This window comes from Naegleria fowleri, assembly GCF_008403515.1.
Source record: "Naegleria fowleri strain ATCC 30894 chromosome Unknown tig6, whole genome shotgun sequence".
NCBI lineage: Eukaryota > Heterolobosea > Eutetramitea > Acrasida > Naegleriidae > Naegleria > Naegleria fowleri.
Genome location: NW_025407938.1, coordinates 268,441 through 287,199, shown reverse-complemented (window position 1 = coordinate 287,199; position 18,759 = coordinate 268,441). Strand labels below are relative to the sequence as shown.

The 18,759-nt window shown below is 36.0% G+C and overlaps 11 protein-coding genes across 11 annotated transcripts; 3 read left to right on the top strand and 8 right to left on the bottom strand.

The window, feature by feature from the left end:
• Positions 1-15: 15 nt before the first annotated feature.
• Positions 16-942, bottom strand: FDP41_010391 (uncharacterized protein; the record flags this gene model as incomplete). The annotated part of the gene is made up of 1 exon (XM_044700684.1): positions 16-942. One exon carries the CDS (start codon positions 940-942, stop codon positions 16-18), a length of 927 nt encoding a protein of 308 aa, XP_044568039.1.
• Positions 943-1,214: 272 nt separating this feature from the next.
• Positions 1,215-2,201, top strand: FDP41_010390 (uncharacterized protein; the record flags this gene model as incomplete). Its single annotated transcript, XM_044700683.1, has 1 exon — positions 1,215-2,201. The coding sequence occupies one exon, from the start codon at positions 1,215-1,217 to the stop codon at positions 2,199-2,201; it is 987 nt and encodes a 328-aa protein (XP_044568038.1).
• A 59-nt stretch (positions 2,202-2,260) lies between these two features.
• FDP41_010389 (uncharacterized protein) lies at positions 2,261-3,079 on the bottom strand (the record flags this gene model as incomplete). The annotated part of the gene is made up of 1 exon (XM_044700681.1): positions 2,261-3,079. The coding sequence occupies one exon, from the start codon at positions 3,077-3,079 to the stop codon at positions 2,261-2,263; it is 819 nt and encodes a 272-aa protein (XP_044568037.1).
• A 104-nt stretch (positions 3,080-3,183) lies between these two features.
• Positions 3,184-4,837, bottom strand: FDP41_010388 (uncharacterized protein; the record flags this gene model as incomplete). The annotated part of the gene is made up of 5 exons (XM_044700680.1): positions 3,184-3,589; positions 3,682-4,128; positions 4,304-4,374; positions 4,529-4,596; positions 4,681-4,837. The coding sequence occupies 5 exons, from the start codon at positions 4,835-4,837 to the stop codon at positions 3,184-3,186; spliced, it is 1,149 nt and encodes a 382-aa protein (XP_044568036.1).
• A 303-nt stretch (positions 4,838-5,140) lies between these two features.
• Positions 5,141-5,599, bottom strand: FDP41_010387 (uncharacterized protein; the record flags this gene model as incomplete). Its single annotated transcript, XM_044700679.1, has 1 exon — positions 5,141-5,599. One exon carries the CDS (start codon positions 5,597-5,599, stop codon positions 5,141-5,143), a length of 459 nt encoding a protein of 152 aa, XP_044568035.1.
• Positions 5,600-6,220: 621 nt separating this feature from the next.
• FDP41_010386 (uncharacterized protein) lies at positions 6,221-9,025 on the top strand (the record flags this gene model as incomplete). Its single annotated transcript, XM_044700678.1, has 1 exon — positions 6,221-9,025. The coding sequence occupies one exon, from the start codon at positions 6,221-6,223 to the stop codon at positions 9,023-9,025; it is 2,805 nt and encodes a 934-aa protein (XP_044568034.1).
• A 21-nt stretch (positions 9,026-9,046) lies between these two features.
• FDP41_010385 (uncharacterized protein) lies at positions 9,047-11,613 on the bottom strand (the record flags this gene model as incomplete). The annotated part of the gene is made up of 5 exons (XM_044700677.1): positions 9,047-10,379; positions 10,434-10,618; positions 10,897-10,945; positions 11,000-11,073; positions 11,194-11,613. 5 exons carry the CDS (start codon positions 11,611-11,613, stop codon positions 9,047-9,049), a joined length of 2,061 nt encoding a protein of 686 aa, XP_044568033.1.
• A 615-nt stretch (positions 11,614-12,228) lies between these two features.
• On the top strand, positions 12,229-13,446 carry FDP41_010384 (uncharacterized protein; the record flags this gene model as incomplete). The annotated part of the gene is made up of 1 exon (XM_044700676.1): positions 12,229-13,446. The coding sequence occupies one exon, from the start codon at positions 12,229-12,231 to the stop codon at positions 13,444-13,446; it is 1,218 nt and encodes a 405-aa protein (XP_044568032.1).
• Positions 13,447-13,524: 78 nt separating this feature from the next.
• Positions 13,525-13,898, bottom strand: FDP41_010383 (uncharacterized protein; the record flags this gene model as incomplete). Its single annotated transcript, XM_044700675.1, has 2 exons — positions 13,525-13,637; positions 13,790-13,898. The coding sequence occupies 2 exons, from the start codon at positions 13,896-13,898 to the stop codon at positions 13,525-13,527; spliced, it is 222 nt and encodes a 73-aa protein (XP_044568031.1).
• A 38-nt stretch (positions 13,899-13,936) lies between these two features.
• On the bottom strand, positions 13,937-14,926 carry FDP41_010382 (uncharacterized protein; the record flags this gene model as incomplete). The annotated part of the gene is made up of 1 exon (XM_044700674.1): positions 13,937-14,926. The coding sequence occupies one exon, from the start codon at positions 14,924-14,926 to the stop codon at positions 13,937-13,939; it is 990 nt and encodes a 329-aa protein (XP_044568030.1).
• Positions 14,927-15,054: 128 nt separating this feature from the next.
• On the bottom strand, positions 15,055-18,243 carry FDP41_010381 (uncharacterized protein; the record flags this gene model as incomplete). The annotated part of the gene is made up of 2 exons (XM_044700673.1): positions 15,055-17,033; positions 17,385-18,243. 2 exons carry the CDS (start codon positions 18,241-18,243, stop codon positions 15,055-15,057), a joined length of 2,838 nt encoding a protein of 945 aa, XP_044568029.1.
• Positions 18,244-18,759: the final 516 nt, after the last annotated feature.

Below are 18,759 nucleotides of genomic sequence, written 5' to 3'. Positions count from 1 at the left end.
TGTGGCCAATAATTTCTATTTCATGAGAGCAATCGAGACATAACTCACACTGCTGTCGTCCATAGATTTGGCTGCATTTGACTGAGAATATTTCAAAAAGCACATGTTGTGATCATCTTTCCAATTATTACTATTTTGAAGGGCATAGAGCATGATTAATATTGGATGTTTACCACAAATTGTGTTCTTATACTTTTTCATGTAAGCATAAAACTCATCAGGTTGCTTTGAACTCTTTGTTATAAGGTCCACAGCCATCATGTCCAATTGTTCAATAGATTTGTGAAGAGGTACATCCCTGTTTACAACGAACTGATAACTAAATCGTTTTCCCCAGTGACAAAAATCGCTCGAAATGACAAAGAGCGAAGAGTCATCGTCAAAGTAACTCGATAATGCTTTTCCAATTTGCTGTAACGTCTCTTTTGATAAGCTCCCAACCATGATGGGTACAATTTGAATCTGATTCAAGCGACCCTTAAATAAATAAGAAATGAATGGGAACTGCAATTCAAGAGAGTGTTCGTCCTCCTCGTTTTTCTTATCTTTGAATTGAATAAAAGTATTTGGATATTGTTTCAATAATTCATTTTGAATTTTCTGATTGACTTTCAAAGCACCAAGTGGTGTGTTACATTGGTCACATCTGGACAAGGCACATTGATCATCAAGATAGATTCGATGGCATGGTCCCAAAATAAACACTGTGGTGATTGCATCAAAATTAGAGGCATTCCGAATACATCCATACCCATGGGCAGCAGTTGGAGCAGAATATCGAAATCCTGCATGAGGAGCAATAATAGCCTTTACTTTCTTACCCACATAATTCTGAATGATAGGCTTTGCCTTCTCCATGTACTGAGTGATTTCTTGGGAGAGAGCTTCCTCTTCATCCGAGTACCATGAACCCGAAAAACTATCAATTCTAGCAGTAACCATTTTGATTGTTGAATGATGATTTATGATTAATAGGTATGTATGGTACAAGGAATGAGATGGTGCTGTTCAATAAATCTCTCTTCTTCGGAATTTTTAGCAGCAGAGAGCAAATGATCGATTTTTTTCTTCTAAATTTATTCAAGGTTGAAGAAATGGATGATGAGAAGCCACCAGTAATGTCTTCTTCCAGCATCGAATTAATCATCCACCTTCTATTCAGATCGCGAGACTAACACACGTGTAACGTTTCGTTGTTGTTTGTTACAAAAAAAATGCAAGCAAATTTCAACGAACGACAATCCGTGCTGTGGAGCAATGACCAAGATCCATTCTACGGAAATAATATTGCTCCATTCGCTCCACATGGCACAAACATGGATGGATCTTCGGCTTCAGCAGGAGGAGAGTTGAACATGATGGGAGAGTATACATTTCAGCCGATCCGAACAAGTAGTGATGATGAGTTTTTCGGAAGAAGAGGACATTTCAGAAACGCTTCTTTTGACATGGTTGATATAAATTATAATAGCGGAGGAAGTACTGGAAATAGCAGACCAACTTCACCAATAACAGCTACCACTGGCAGGAGTACATCTCCTCTCATGATGATGAATCAAATGCCCTCTCAAAAAAACAAACAAAATAGTCTGGAACCAGTCATTGATGAGATCCCCTTGTTGGAAGAGCTCGGAATTAATTTTAGAGATATTTGGAGTAGGAGCTTGTTTGTTTTAAACCCATTCTCGAAAGAAAGAAGGAGAGCTCTTAATTCAATGATGAATGCAAATAATCCAAACTTCCAACAAAGCAGGCTAAACAGTGAAGAGGCCTCTGTCCAACACTTACTTAAAGATATGGATTTAGCTGGCCCTCTCATGTTTTGTATTGCTCTTGGATTTACTCTCCTTTTGAAAGGAAAGATTCACTTTAATTATATTTATGGAGTGGTCGTTGTTGGATGTTTATCCATTTATTTATTGCTAAACCTGATGTGTCCGCTCAAAAGGCATATCGAATTACAGCATTGTATTTCAATCATGGGTTATGGCTTACTGCCCATGGTTTTCCTTGGTCTATTCACAACATTTTTGCCGTTCCCAATCTTAGGATTAGTGTTGAGCTGGTTGGCAATATTTTGGAGCAGTTATGGAACAAGCACAATGTTTGTTGCTGCACTCGGTATGGCACACCAAAGAATGCTTGTAGCTTACCCTGTGGGACTGGTTTATGCCACTTTTGCCTTAATTACAGTCATGTAAATGTCACAACAATATATCTACACTCTAGATATTTTGAATCACCAATTTTATGATAATTATTACGATATATTCATTGTTGGAGTATACATAACTGCCACAACACTCTCCTTATGCTCGTCATTATGTGCAAAGCCTAGATTCGCACAGACTAAACGAATGGGTTTCTTCTTAATCTTTCCCTGACAAACAAAGCATTCGTTGGTATCTTTGCAGAACTTGTCAAAACATGTCACACACAGCACATGACCACATTCTCTCACTACATAAGCCCCTTTGCAGGCATTGCTGAATACTTTGAAGCAACACGGGCATTCATACCTAACATTAAATTCAGGAATCAGCTCTCCCTCTTCTTCAGCTTTCTTCGTTAACTTGAAGTTCACTCGAACTAGATCTTTCATCTTTAGCGTCTCCTTTGGATCCATTGGATCCACAGTTTTGAATTTTTTGATTTTCTTCTTGTTGTTATTATTCTCGCTCGTTGTGCTGCTTGATGAAATCGGAGTTGAATTTCCTGATGATCCAACACTATTTTGCAAAACATCCAATTTTCTCTCTAGTTGTATGTATTGCTTTTCTTCCAATTCTTTAATTTGTTTAATCTGCTCCTCTACTTGCTTTTCCTCCATCTCCAGTTTTTTTCTTTCATTCTCTTTCTTTTGCTGTACTAAATTCTCAAGAATACATTCATAACAGTATAAATATCCACTTTTTGATACAGCAGGTTTATACACAGGTTGATTACATAAACAACAAGCATCAAATGGCCTCATCGATTCACTTCCGAGCCTTGATTGTTGTGTTCCCTGTTTCAAACGACCTTTCTCTTGATTCGAATAAAATTGCCGACACGAGGCGTTCTTGCTGTGTTTCGTCATTTTTTTTTATTTTGCTTCCTTACTCTCAGAGATTCGTTTGTAGAGATGGTGACATCATTGAAGACCATCCAACAATTAAGATTGATTAATATTATAACTATCATTTATTCATCTTTTTCATCATCATCATCATCTGTATTATCAACATCTTCAACTTTGGCCCATTCGAACAATTTGGCAGTCAATGGCCAAGCATTCCAACCCGATTGATTAATTGTCTTCTTAGCTTGTTCAACTTCATTCCAATTCATGGTAAAGAATGTTTGCTTGTTATCTGGAACACCAACAAAATTCAAAACACGTCTCAAATTGGCCACAAGTCTCCAAACGTAGAGTCTTCCTGGATATCCAGCACACAATTCTGAAAGAATTCCTAAAGGTGTTTGAACCATCCATTTCCAAGAGAAGTATTTAAAGTAAGCAATAAATCCTTTACCCAAACCAGTGAATCCAGCATCGTGATGATCTGGATCAAACATGATTGGAGGTAAATAATCTGCCATGTGTCCACTGTATTCATATGCAATCATGAGAGGTTTGTCACACCATTAATATTTCTCATTGTTAAAAACAAGAATCCATTGAATCAGATCTGAACTTACGTCACACGAAGAATAGCATTATGCAACAAGAAGAAATTAACCCAAAACATGTCCGATTGTCTCAATACCTCAGGAATATAATTCCAAATAAATTCAGGAAGTAATTTTTGTGTAATTTCCTTAGGTCCAGGTAACCAATAAGGTAACAATGAATACCAGAAAGTAAAGAATGAAGCAGTGACAATAAATTGAAGCCAATAAAAGTGTCTCTTTGGATGCTTCTTTTTACAAACCTCAACTTCAACAAGAGGCCAATTTTTCTTATCTGCCAAATTGACTTGTGCTGCAGGATCGAACTTTTTCAAAACACATTTCTCACCTTGAGCTGTGGCAGGACCAACACAGTAAGTGATTAATTGGGCAATACTAAGAGCATAGTGAGCCCAATAGAAATAACCTGGATGACCAGTCCATAATTTTCCAAAATAGGCGAAATAGTAGCCCCACCTATGGTGATGATGATGATGGGATCACAAGAGTTGTTGTTGTTGTTTGATGGTTATTACATCAATGTGTTTCATGGTAGACACAGGATGATGATGATGCGAGAATGATATGTAATGATGGTTCACATCATGATGAAAATTCAAGTGTCAGTTTCAGGTGTTCATGATTAACCTACCATGTTAAATCCAATGGGAAAGTCAAAATGTGTGTCCATATATTGTATGGAACTTGATGGTAAATGTATCCCTAAAAAGAAGTGTCAGAATATTGTACCACAAACACAACAGGATTCATATAATGATGAAAGATTCAAAGTGATGATGAAAATATAGGAATCAAATGTAATGTTTGGGTGTGCGAGAGGGGCACAGATGTCATCAATGTTTAATCTTCTACATACAGTCACTGATTGCATCAAAAAGTTTTGTGGTCCATAGTTTCTCATGGGTTGAGAAGTGTAGGCGTCACCTATTAAAGTGAGTTTCATGAGTTCAGGATATTCAATGTACAATGAAAATATTCAGTGAAAGGAAGGAAGGAAGGAATACTTACTTTGCCATTTGGTTAATGTTCGAGGAGCAACAGTTGCAAGGGCCATAAATCCACAATTGGCAATCCATAGCCATGGTGTGTAATTGTTGACATCCATGAGAGCATGTCCAACATTTTGTGAGTAGGATTGCAGTGAGGAAACGTTCACGTTGCCCATGATGATGATATTCGAGGTGAAATTGTTTTTTTTTGTGTGTTTGTGATTTCCGTTACGCTTGTTGAAAAAATGTCAAGTGTGGTATGTCTGTTGTAAAGTGTGAAAAATTTGGATTTATCGGCCGAGTTTGGTGACAGGTCAGCAGAAAAGCCAAGGTTCGCTAATAACGAAAGATCCAAACCCCTTAAATCTGTAGTTGACTTTCACTTGTGGACAGTATAATTCTTCACATTCAATGATTATTGGAAAATTACGGTCACAGAATTATTTCCTCCTAAATCACAGATTTAGTTGATCATTTAGTTATTGCTCTCGTAAGCAATATTGAAGTAGACACGCATACCATAGAATTGATTTAGCGTCAAAAGTTTCGCACAATGAAATTTCTTGATACAATGCTCCATTCAACTTTTCGAATGCAAATTTAGATGCTTCTCGAACAGAAACACATCTGCTGTGTTGTACATCATCTGATCCTGTTCCAAGTAATATCATTTCTTTGTTCTTAAAATTGTTAAAATGGTTAGATTTTTCAATCAGTGAATCAAAGGTGTCTCTATTCATTAAAGAAAACATTTCAAATATAAATGTTGCATTCACAAAGTATGAAGTTGGTAAAAATTTTGCACTATTTGATTGCCTATCCCATAGTTGTATCTTTTCTGAAAAGATATTGTCTCCGATCACAAACAACTTGGCTCGAAAGTCAACACCAATAGTTGGCAAATATGGATATAAAGGATTTACAACTTGATGATCCATTGAGCATAATAAAAATGATGTTTTCCCAACCTTGGCATCTCCATCTAAGGCGATTTTCGATAGATGATCCAGATTTGGTTTTGTACTCAATAATGAGTTGTCAAGTGGTACGTGTCTCACATCTTTTGGATTGTCCCATGATTCGTTATTTATGTCATCAGGGTTTGTTGCTTGATGATGATTGATTAAAACTTGATGGTTTTTTAGGAGGTTGTGCGTATGGACTCTTGAAAAAGGAAAAGTAGTATTTCAGTGTACTCAATAGTTCATTTAAATTTGGGCAATGGGAGACAGTTCGACGATCTTCCAACTCTGTAGAATTTGTGTTCAAAATATCCGCATGATACCTCACACAACCTCTAAGAATATGTCTCAACACATTTCGTCCCTTCTATTTTGAAATGAATGGAAATGCAATTGTCGATCGCCACGTTTTACAAGTAAATCCAACCACAAATATTAATTCTTCAATTTTGAGAAATGAAAATATTTCTGCGAGACTATCGAATGGCAAGGTTGACAGCAAAGGCTTTGCTTGCGGATCTTTTTTTCGCATTTTTTTTACATAGTAAACTCAAAATGAAGGCGCCAAAATTGAACGTTAATACATTCAAAAGAAAAATGACTCCACAAGAAAGTCCTTCTCATGACAAAAACCACAACAACAACAACTTTTCATTTCCCTACGAGAACCCCTATGACATTCAACTTCAATACATGGAACAATTGTTCAACACCATTCAAGAGGAAAAAATTGGCATCTTTGAATCGCCAACCGGAAGTGGAAAATCTCTTTCTCTCATTTGCGGAGCTCTTTCTTGGCTCATGTCCTATTACGCACAAAGAGATGGCATCACGGTGAACGGAATTCATAGCAGCACAACATCTTCACTCAAGAGAAAAAACATTGATGATCAATCTTCTTCCGATGAAGAACCTGCTTGGGTGATTGAACAAACCATCAAAAGAAAAAAAGAAGAAGAAGAAAATGCAAGAAGAGAACAACTGGAAAAGAGCAAAAAGAATGTGAAAAAGTATGATGATCGACGAAAACAATTTTTGGAGTCCATTCTGACTATGAATGATTCAAACAACGATGATGATCTCCTTCTTAATGAAGTTGATGAAAGCGTTTTCAATAAGATTGGAATCAATAATAATTTACTGAAAGATTTATATGATGAAGATAGTGATGATGACAATGATCGACCAATATTTTCATCATCTGCATGTAGTAGAATCGAAAATGATGAAAAATTTGAAACTCCAAAGATTTTATATTGCACAAGAACACACTCTCAAATCAATCAATTTATTCAAGAATTAAGAAAAACAGAATTTTCAAAGAAGGTTAAGGTATCCAATTTGGCATCTCGTCAAGTGCTTTGTATCAATGAGAATGTGCTTTATAGAAATACCAAAAATGGAAAAGTTCAAAATGGTCTCAATAGAATTAATGAGCAATGTCAATATTTAAGAGACAAGAAATTATGTGAATACGACAATGATCCTTCCTTGTTTAAAGACTATATGGTTCTAAAAGTTCATGACATTGAAGAATTATTGGATCTTGGAAAAAAGTTAAAAATCTGTTCCTACTACGGAACTAGAAAGGCCATGCATTCTGCAGAGCTTGTGTGCATGCCATACAACTCTTTGGTACATGAACAAACAAGAAAGTCACTTGGTGTGACATCTCTCAAAGATTGTGTAGTGATTATTGATGAGGCACACAATTTGATTTCTGCCATACATCAAATGCACTCAAATGAGATTGATATTCATCAACTACGAATGGTACATGAAACATTGTTAAATTATTTCAACAAATTTAAGAACAAACTCTCTACAACGAATCAAACAAATATTAAGAGATTGTTAAACATTATTCAAGGATTAATAACATTTCTAACTGTTAGCGAACATAAGGATTTGAATGCTAATAAGGAAGAAACAGAAAATAATGGATTTATAGTGCCCATCACTGATTTACTCTTTAAAACCAAAATGGACAATATTAACTTGTTTCAAGTTGCAGAATTTATTGAAAAATCAGACTTGACTAAAAAACTGAACATGTTTATGGAGAGACAAGATCTTGAACAATCAAAGACGAATCAAGTCGTTATTCACAATAACAATACTGTGAAACGTACTCACAATACTGCCAACTATATTCACTATTCAAGTGGTGTCAATACCAAAACAGATCTTTCCAATCTCAACACTCCAGCTACGAGTAATAATGCCATCAATAATGTTGTGTCAATGCTTTTAGCTCTCATGAATGTGGATAAGGATGGTAAACTGTTTGTCAAACCCAATTCACATATCAAATTCCTACTTTTAAACCCAAGTGTGTACTTTCAATCGATTGTGAAAGAGGCTCGATCGATTATTCTGACTGGTGGAACCATGGAACCCATTAATGCTTTAGTTCAACAATTATTTCCAAACACACCCTCTTCGAAAATTCACATTTATCAATGTGAAAAGCATATTGTACCTCCAAATCATTTTCTACCCATTGTACTCACAAAAGGAGTTGGAGATGTTGAATTTGATTTTAGATTTCAGAACAGACAAAACAATATGGATTTAATCAAATCTCTTGGTCGAACCATTGTGAATATGTGTAATATTGTGCCAGATGGTGTTGTTTTATTCTTTCCATCATATCAATTTGAGAAGACTGTCTATCAGTGTTGGAAATCGAATGGTATTATTGATTCTATTGAGAAGAAGAAGAAATTTCTTCGTGAAGCTTCTGCTAATGAAGATCCTAACATGACCTTAGATAAGCTTTTACAGGAATATAAGAAAATTATTGATCACAACTTTGGAACAACAAGCAGCAACAGTAGCAGTCATGGAATAAGAGGAGGATCAACAGCCACTCTTCAAAGATACAATGGAAGTGTCTTATCGTGTGTAGTTGGAGGTAAACTCTCGGAAGGAATTAACTTTAGTGATGGATATGGAAGATTGATCGTTGTCATTGGATTACCTTATCCCAATCCAAATGATATTGAACTGATGGAACAACAAAAGTTTTTTGAACAACACACTCAACAATTTCAATCACAAAATAAGAATGAATACTTGGATAACATTTGTATGAATGGTGTCAATCAATCGATTGGAAGAGCCATTCGTCATGGAAAAGATTATGCAACGGTATTACTTCTTGATAAGAGATATCAACAGCAAAGACTTATTAACAAGCTTTCAAAATGGATACGAAAGGACATTGTGACTTTTCATAATGTGGGAAATGCAATGCAAGCTGTAGGTCAATTCTTTGCTCAAAAGATGGCCAATCAATTAGAAATTGAAAAAGAACGAAAGGAACAATGGAACAAATCTATCACACCATCCACAAGTTCATTGCCATCGAAAACATTGGCCAACTTTAGCAAAAGATGATTTATTTACTTGTGAAATGTTTTACAAGAGAAATAGTTCTACAAATTCATCAAAGTTGATGTTACCGTCATTGTCACTATCTACAATTTTGAACAGCTGCTCTAATTCTTCATCACTCATGATTGTGACAAGCCCTATTTTTGAAAATACGTTCTTCATTTCTTCCTTGCTCACTAAGCCATCATTATTGCTGTCAAAGAGTTGAAACGCTTCCCTTAATTGATCTTTAGTATGCAATGTTCCGTAATCTGTTGAGCTATATCTTTGAGAAAAGTAACTACTCGTATTAAGTGATGATGAATATTGCTTTTTTGGGTCAATACCATTTTGACTCGATGACTTTCTATTTCTTGAAGCTCCGAGTGGCATGAGTTTTCCATGTTTTTCATTGTTAGAACCTAATGGTACTACAGGTGAGCTATTTCTTCTTGCTCTAGTATTTATAGAATCCAATAATGGTAGCTTGGTGTTAGGTGAATTCAATACTTCCAATCTATTGTTGTTGTTGTTGCTGTTGTTGATATTACCAAAGATTGAGAGTCGTTTTTTCAACGCATCTAACAAATTTGGATTTTTTTTCTTTTGATGATCCTCATTGCTAGAGATTGCAGGCAATCGAGTGATAAAACTTGCTTTGTACAGTTCATTCTCTCTTGTTGGAGGAGAATGAGATGGACTCGAGCCACTACTATTTGATCTAGGTCGAGTCGAAGCAGTAGGTGAAGTTGGTGGTTGTTGTTGTTGTTGTTGAGAAAAGACCTGGTCGAATGGTACGACCTGGTTGTTCTTTGTGGTAGGGCTACCACTGTTGTTCTGATTTCTCGGTGGTGAGAGGTCGGGAAAGAAACATGTCTTTTGTTTCATCGTGCTGGTTGGAGAATGTGAGGGTGTCTGTGGGTGAGAGAAGGTCGTGGTGGTGGTGTTGGAGGTAGTAGTCAAATGGATTGATGAGGGTGGGGAAGGTGGCTCTTGATGGTTCTTCTTCAAAAGTACTCGCTTCGAATAGCTCTTATCAATCACTCGATTACTGCCATGACCACTGAGTGAGGGGTGATGATGGAATCTCTCATGTGAAATGTCCTCATCCTCAACATCGGCAGGAAATACAAAACTATTCTCACAGGACGAGTCATTCGCTTCATTGGTAAGGATGAATGGAATGTGCTCATCAATTCCTAATATTTTGCCTTGTGAATGATCCTCATCCTCATCCATTTCATCCATCATCATCAAATCCATAAACTCTTCGAACGTGATGCAACCATTGGCTCCTGAATTATTAATAATTTCGTCTACTTCTTGGATGGATAGATTGTATCCAAGATCATTGAGGATGAGCTTTAATTCGGCATGTCTGCCCTTGATGTGATGAGAAATACGATTCGAGAATGAGGAGGTTCTTACTTACCTTATCACTCCATCATTATCTCGATCGAATATATTGAAAATGTTCCTCAACATTTCATGGTTCGATGCTTTATTAGCTTCAGAGGGATCAACCACACAAACGCTTAATCTCCTTCCACGAGAGGATCGTCCACGATGGTGATCCGTATTCAATCTATCAGATAGAACAATTTCAGATGGATTTTCCTTTGCTCGTTTATTGACGAAAAGCATCGTGTTTGTAGTATGGGCAATGTAGACCTGAACGAACAAGCAAAAGAGTCTTGGGATTTTCTCTCAGGTTGTACACTCTCGACACTGGTGGCACACAGTGTTAATGTTGAATGTTTTTTTGTGGTGGTGGTGTGCTTGGTTATACAGTGATTATCTCGGTAGAGCCAATCAGGCAATTTTGCTCCGTGCCAAGTTACGGAATTCCTGCACCTTATCAATACATCGGCACAGATAAGGAAATGATCGCTTACCTTAAAATCAATCACGCCGTCAAAGTTGGTATCCAACAAGTGAAGCATGCTTTAGAAATGGATATTGTGATGTGGGATTCATGAATTAACAAAGTTCACTTACTCAACAATGCGGTCCTCAGTGAAATCTTCTGCCAAATCTCCCATGCAGTACTCGTGGATGATTTCTTTAATTTCCTGTAGAAAAAGGGTGAGGATAATTTCACCACCACATTTGGGCTTTGTGTTTAAAAAGGAAGCACATACCTCAATCTGCGTGCAGTTGAAATTTGGAAAATCCGCCTCAGATTTACTTACTTCGATCATTCCGTCCTTATTTACGTCGAAAATTTCAAAAACTTTTCTATCCATCTCTTCATCGCTTCCATTCAATACACTGTCTCGATACGGGTCCATAAAGGCTCGAAGAAAGCACGAAAAGTCAACCAAGTCATTATCACCAGCAATGTTTTTGATCATGGAAAGAACTTCTGCGTCTGAATTGTACTGACCCAATCTCTTGAGCATTATTTTGAGCTCCATGAATGTGATAACACCATCTTGGTTTTTATCAATTGAATTGAATACCTCCCACAAATCCGCAACAATTTGGTCATCTGTGATTTCTACTGCCGGTTGGGATCGGGCGGAATCCACTTCCTCCGCTAGATCTTCCTCATCCACCTCTTCATCAATGAATTCATCAACATTAATGGATGGCACTTTGTTTGATGACATGCTTTCCGATAATATATAAAATTATTCAAACAAAGAATGATCAGTCTATAAAATGGTTGATATTTTTTTGTAGAGTTTGAGCGCCATTTCCAAATTCTTTAGTCTTCCGAATGACCTCCATACAAGCTGACATTTTGACTCCTAAATTGTTGTGTATGTGTCACAGACTATATTATTGAGATGAATCAACTACCATTCATGACAGGCAGCATTTGGAATGGTGTTGAATGGACAGGAGTTGTTTTTTCAAGAGTAAAACATAAAAAATTCCATGACAAACCAAGAAACACCAAACGAACATAAATCAAAGGTGGTGAGCTTCAAACGATTTGTTGGGAAGAAGAATGCAATTACAGCCTTCTTTCAGATCAACAGACTACACCTCCGAAGATTGGTCTTGGCAGTTCCGACAGCTTTTGCATTGTACATGTTCATGGCCAATCATCCCGAAAGATACACCTACTCGTGATTCCTGTTTTTAACTGTTGAGATGAATTATTATTATTTGAATACATTACTGATGCAATTCATTTCTTCAAGCATTGGATCGATTCAATCAAAACCCATCGTTGTCGTGTGAATTCATCAGAGAGTTGTTTGAAGAATATTAAAAAAATGTTCAAAAATTCGATGCTTTCTTTGCTTCACAAAAACTCAGTATCTCGCTCTTTATTATCCTATTCAAAGAACGTTGTTGTATTGAATCGACAGCAAAACACCATCAGAAATGTACATCGCACCTTTGTACATTTTCAAGGTGCTCGGAAGAATGAAGGAATTTCTCATATTCTCCAACAACAACATTCACAGAACAAGACAAAAACCGCTGCACCAGCTAAAAGCACAACAACAACTACCAAAACCACTACTGATTCTAGAAAGAGCACTAAAGAACAAGAAGAAATTGATGAATTACAAGCCTTGTTGGATGACGAAGAAATCCTAACCCCACAAAGAAAGAAAACTCCATCAGCAAGCCTCAAATCTCAGCAACAGACTCCCGCATCATCAGGCTCAAAATTAGCACAAGTAGCAGGAGCTTCGGCTTTTGGTGCAGCAGCAGCCTCCAGTACAAAAGCCTCTTCTTCATCATCAAAATTGGCAGACCAGATGGGATTAGATGAAAAGGAAATGCAACAAATGATGAAGAGTATGGGATTGGACGAAAGATGGGATCAATACAAGGACATGCTTGATGCTTTCGAGGAAGGAAAATTCGGAGGACGAGCCAGTGAAAATTGGGACGAAGCAGATATGGATGAAGAAACGAAGAAATCGTACAAGATGTTTGGAAAGAATTACCTCAAATCTTTGAAGTCTGAATTCGATAAGCCTGAGCTATTTAACTTTATCAAGACTCAAGCAGACGGCAATGCAGGTGTTGATTTATCGAGTCTAGCTAGTGTTGCTGGACTGGCTGGTGCAGCATCTGCTGGCACTCAAGCATCACAGACAAAAGCTGGCATATCTTCCCAGCAACAAACAACAGCACCAAGATCTGCACAAGCTCCATCCACAACTCCTTCAACAAGTAAACAAAAGAAATCGCTCACTCTGGACGAAATTGAAAATATGGACCTAGATTTGGATGCAAATACTGTCGCCAAAGATTTTGAAAATCCAGAAATGCGAAAAGCTCTGAAGACTATGTTTGGAGCAAAATCTGATGAGGATTTAGATAAATTCAAAGATGCACTGATGAATGTGTTTAAGGAAGGAAAGAATATCAAGTCTTTAGAATCACAACTAGAGACTCAAATGAAAGAATTGGATTCCATTTTCTCATTTGCTAAGGATTTGCACGACGTCAAACCACCCAAAAAGAAGAAGTAAATATAACTTTTTGAATATATGTTATATAATGGGAAAATATATTTTACATTAACTTGTGCACATCGGTCGTTAGAATCACTAATGCGAATTTTGTTCGATTGAGCTCACAGCAGCTTCCACATATTGCATCTTTCTTTCCAAATCGTTTAATCTTTCATTCAATTCAAGAAGTTTGACTCTCATGTTCTTTTCTGCGGATATAAAATTGGTAAAGTGAATTTTCAATAACGGTTAATTATTGATGATCCGATAAAATTTGAAAATAATGAAAATTGTGATGACGGATTATGACAAACGGTAAAAGTAAATAATGTGGCGATGACGGTCATATAACAATACATACCGAATTTGTTGAGAAATTCTGTCACTTGTAAAATACATAGCGATACGTCTTCGATGTAGTCTCTGGTCTTCCAGTCTTCTTTTGTTGCTTGAACCATAAACGATGACATTTTTTTTGATTTTTCCTGTCATCGTTGTCAACGTCATTTTATTCTTTTGCCAGGAGGTCCTTTAAGATTCCAATTAATGTTTCATAATGTCCTGCAAAGAAATGATTAGCTCCTTTCACACATATTACTTGGTGAGAAAATCTATCTATTAAATTCCTTTTTCTCATCTGTTCCAATAAGAATTCATGAAACTCTTGGCTATCTTGAAAAGGAATGACATCGTCATTGTCTCCATGTATGGAATACAGTTTTAAAGGATACAGAAGATTAAATTCAATTTTGGTGTTCAATGATTCTCTTTCTTGTAATGCTTCCTTTGTCACGTAGTATCGTCTCGTCAATCCTTCCTCATTATTAGTTGGTGTTGTTATTTCTTGCTTTTTTCGTACACAAAGAGATGGCTCTAATGTGAAAACTTTCCACAAGAATATTCCTTCATTTTCCAATTGATGTCTTTCACTCTCTGAAAATCTGTTCATAGGAGTTTTACTCATATCAAACCTTCCAGAAATATTCACAACAACTCCATGTTGTAACTCTTGAGGATATTTGCTGGCATATTGCAACACAACATTTCCACCTTTTGAATGTCCAATAATTGAAATTTTGGAATAATTTAATTTCTCTTTCAGATAATTAATCACACAATGTAAATCTTCAACTTCCTTGTGATAATTGGCATATGAAAATTCACCATCACTTTCTCCATTACCAGAAAAATCAAATCTAAACGTATCGTATTCATTACTTTCCATTCTTGGAAAAATAAAATAATTTTTATGGCATGCCAATCCATGACAAAGAACAGCTATTGGTTTTTTGTTATTTTGAGAACCATGGTTCTGCTGAGGCGAGTTTTCATGTATATTTGATGATCTTGTCATCACTGTACAAAGTATTCCGATTAATTGTTCCTGATGATTATTTGTAATGATATGAACGGATTCTTCTTTTTCCACGTTCATGTTCTCACCAGTGGTGATGGTGGTGTTGATGGTAGTCGTACTGGCAGCAACTGTTGGACTCATCTTCCACGAGAACGAGAGCGAGTAGTAATAATATTTTTTTTGAGGCGATAATATCTACAAACGTTTACAAATTCCTTCGAAAAGATGAAATAAAAGAACTCGTGAAAAAAATCAAAAACCAATTAAATTTATTTGAGAGAAGAATTCAATTTCATTTGAATCCATTCCATTTCTGCTTTGTGAATGCGTCGAATTTCTTCTTTCATTTCCACATATTCTTGAGATCTAATAAATCTCATAAATGTATCCATCATGACTCCCTTAATTTGAAGGAGAAGATCATCAAAGAATTTTTCACCTTCTTCCAAGTCATAGATGAGAGTGGCAATAGTTGGAAATGTACTTTGATTGGGAGAGTGTAATAAAACACTACCTGTAGTAGTATTACTTGTAGTATTACTTTCTGTTCCATTAATGGATGATTGAGGTGGTGGTGGTGGTTGTTGTTGTTGTGAAGAATTCTGTTGATGAAGAAATGAATCACTTTTTCTTCTCATTTGTTTGATGTAACTGGCGAGAATGGTTTGACGACGACGACGACGACCACATTCAGAAGTATCTTCAAAAGTAGAGTCCACTTGAACGGTTGAGGAGGATTCATGAGAGGTGGTGGTGGGACAAGGAGGTATTGTTTCATCCATCAACGTTGTGACATCTTCTTCACAACAATCATGAACAGTTGCAAGATCATCTTCAGAAGTACTGCTACTGGAATCATCGAGATGATGTTTTGTTTCTTCACCACAAGATTTGGAATGAGAATCATCACTTCCAGTGCTACTCACAGAGTGTGATGTTTTGTGACAAGTATTACTTTTTGTCTTGGTCTCATTCTCTACAAAGAGTAATTCCATTTCTGAATTTTCACTACTTGCATCAGAAAGAGTGTCATCTTCATGTGGTTGTGAATGATGACTGTGTCTTCTATGAGCATTTCCACCACTCGATGATGTTCTATGAATATAATCTTCCATGTGTTGTTTTTCTTCCAATTCCTTTTCAATTTCATAATCTCTCAATTTGTAGTATTTTTCGAGAAGCTTTTTTCTATTCAATGAAGACAAGTTCACTTCAAAAGGTGCACCATGTACAATAAATGTATCAATTACAAATTGTCTCATAATTTTTGCTTTTTTAAGATCTTTCTTTGCTTCTGGTAAATAAAATCGAGTTAAATATAAATACAATTTCACATTTTCTAGAGACAATTCTTGAGCACAGAATTTCATAAAGTATTTAAGGGCATAATCATTCTGTAACACATCTGTAAATTCTGCTTGGTCCTTCACTAAATTTGAAAGACTCGTTAAAAAGTGTGTCGATCTTGGTGATGAGACAAGTTGTTTTGGATCAAGACCCAAAGTTTCTAAATTGGGCGACTTGCGCACTTGTTGTTTTTGTGACTTGTCCATTTCTGTTTTTGTTTGCACAGAATGACGTTTTTCCTTGTACATGACATCTGTTTTTGTTTCTAAAAAATCAATGACCTTTTTCTGATGTTGAATATTAGCAAGCATGTGAGCATTGGATATTTCCAAGTGTTTGATTTTTTCTTCAAGTTGATGGAATTTCTTCTCTAATGAGGAATAATCTTTCTTAAAACTTTGATTGACATTGTGACCATATTTGTTAAGAGTAGAATGAATGGATTTGTACAATTCATAAATATGTTGATGAGCTTGAAATATTTCTTGATTAATTTGTTGATTCTTTGAAACCTTAACTTCTTCTACCGAGTAAGGAACATTTAATCTTTGAGCTATCACATCAGAATGATCATTAGAAATGGAGGAATGAACTGAACTTTGAGGTGACATTAATTTAGATTTGGATGAATGAGAAGAAGATGCATGGATAGTGAGTGATGGTGAATTTGTCAATGAATTTGGACTTGGTGTTTGCCATGTCGATGAGCCATTTTGATTGGATTTTGGTGACATGACGACATGACTTGAATTTGATTGTCTTCTCATGACTGCCATAAATCGATACTTGTCTCGATCGGTACTTCCTGGAATTTCTCCCAAAGACAATCTCACTTCTTGAACTTGACCATTGGATAACTTGGCAGGTAGTGCACGAGGTTTTCCAATTAAATGTTTGTTTCCTATTCGTCCGTCAAAAAAATACGAAATGTATCATAATAATAATAATACAAATGTATCATAATAATAATAATATTAATAATAATGGGTATTAAAATACATCATTTTGTGAAATATTATATTGAACATCATAATGTTGATATGCATATCATTTTGAGTATGTAGTCAAGTGTGATGAAAAGTCATTCACAAACGGTACGTGTGAATATTTAAAAGTAGTCACGTGGTATGATGAATAAATGTAATCAAATGATGATGAATATTATTTAAATAAAGGTAGTCACGTGGTGTGATGAATATTATTTAAATAAATTCACACACATGAAGTGTTTGTTGAACACAAAAATACTCACCTGTTTTTCTAAATCGTTGCATGAATTCATCATGGTTCTTTGCAACCTCAAAAGGCATTAAAATTTTGATATCTTTACCAATCACATCTTTCTTTTTATATCCAAAAAAACTCTCTGCTTGTGTATTGTATGCTGTGATGGTTCCAAAAGCATCACTCACCACAACAATATCAATCATTGCCTCAATGGTTGATAAAATTGCACTCACTTGTGATTGATTGGAATTATTATTCATTTCCACGACTTGTTGTAAATGTTGTGTCAAAATACTCATCCAAAGGTTTTTCTCATCTGCAGAACTTGCCATTAAGAATTTAGGAGCTAATAACTTTTTTCTTTCACTTGCTGACATGTTTTCACTCAACAGCGTTGTTTCTGGTTTCTTCTTTTCATCCAATAATTCATCGATTTCAGCAATAATTTTTGCAGCTTGTTCTCCTAAATGACTCAAATGTTTCTGTTGCTTATTTTCTTCAAAAAAGAATCCAATGGTATTCTTCTTTCCTGTAATGTCTTCTGCTGAAATGATTTGTGTCACTAAAATGTCATATCGATTGACATTGAGAGAAGTATTCAATGGAAAAATTTCTCTCACTTCCACTGAAGTGTTGTGATGTTTCACACGATACAAACAATGTCCATCAAACATGTAGGAATGAACTTTCCATGTTGAAAAAAGACTATTCTTTTGTTTGAATGCTCCTTGTTTAATAATAGACAAGGAAGGAGACTCTAGAAAATCTCCAACTTTGTATATTCTGTTGTGTTGTTGTTGTTGTTGTGAAAGAGAGAGTGGAGGAGGAATGGAATGTTGTTGTGAAAGAGAGGAGGAATGTTGTTGTTGTGGAAGAGTCACCATTAGGATGAAAATATTAGAGAAGCGGAGTGAATCAAGATAAATTTGATAGGTTTTGTGCGCTCAATGAACGACTCGTGGATGCCAAATGTCACCTGTGGTGATGTTGTTGTCAAGAAGGAAACAAAATTTCGGAAGAAAATGTGGTAATTTTTTGTCTTGTTTTTTTGTTCTTTTTTGGGACCTCCCTACGAGTAGAGAGCTTTGTTTTGAATTGTTCATTTATGGAAATTATTTTCTCAGAGAATGCATTTGAATCTTCGACATGCTTTTAGAGGTGTTCGAATGAACATTGAACAACAACGTTACGTTAGAGATCTCTCTAAATGTACGCCGCGTTCTTACAAGGCACGTGAGGGCCATCTTGTCCGCATGAACACACAGTTCTATCTCTTCAAAGGATTTGAAAAAGAGACTTTTTAGGAATAAGAGACTTACCAATGACAGGTGTTCAACAACACCTGTAGAAAACTGTACATACCTGACAACCAAAAAGCTCTTTTCTTGTTTTTATATCAA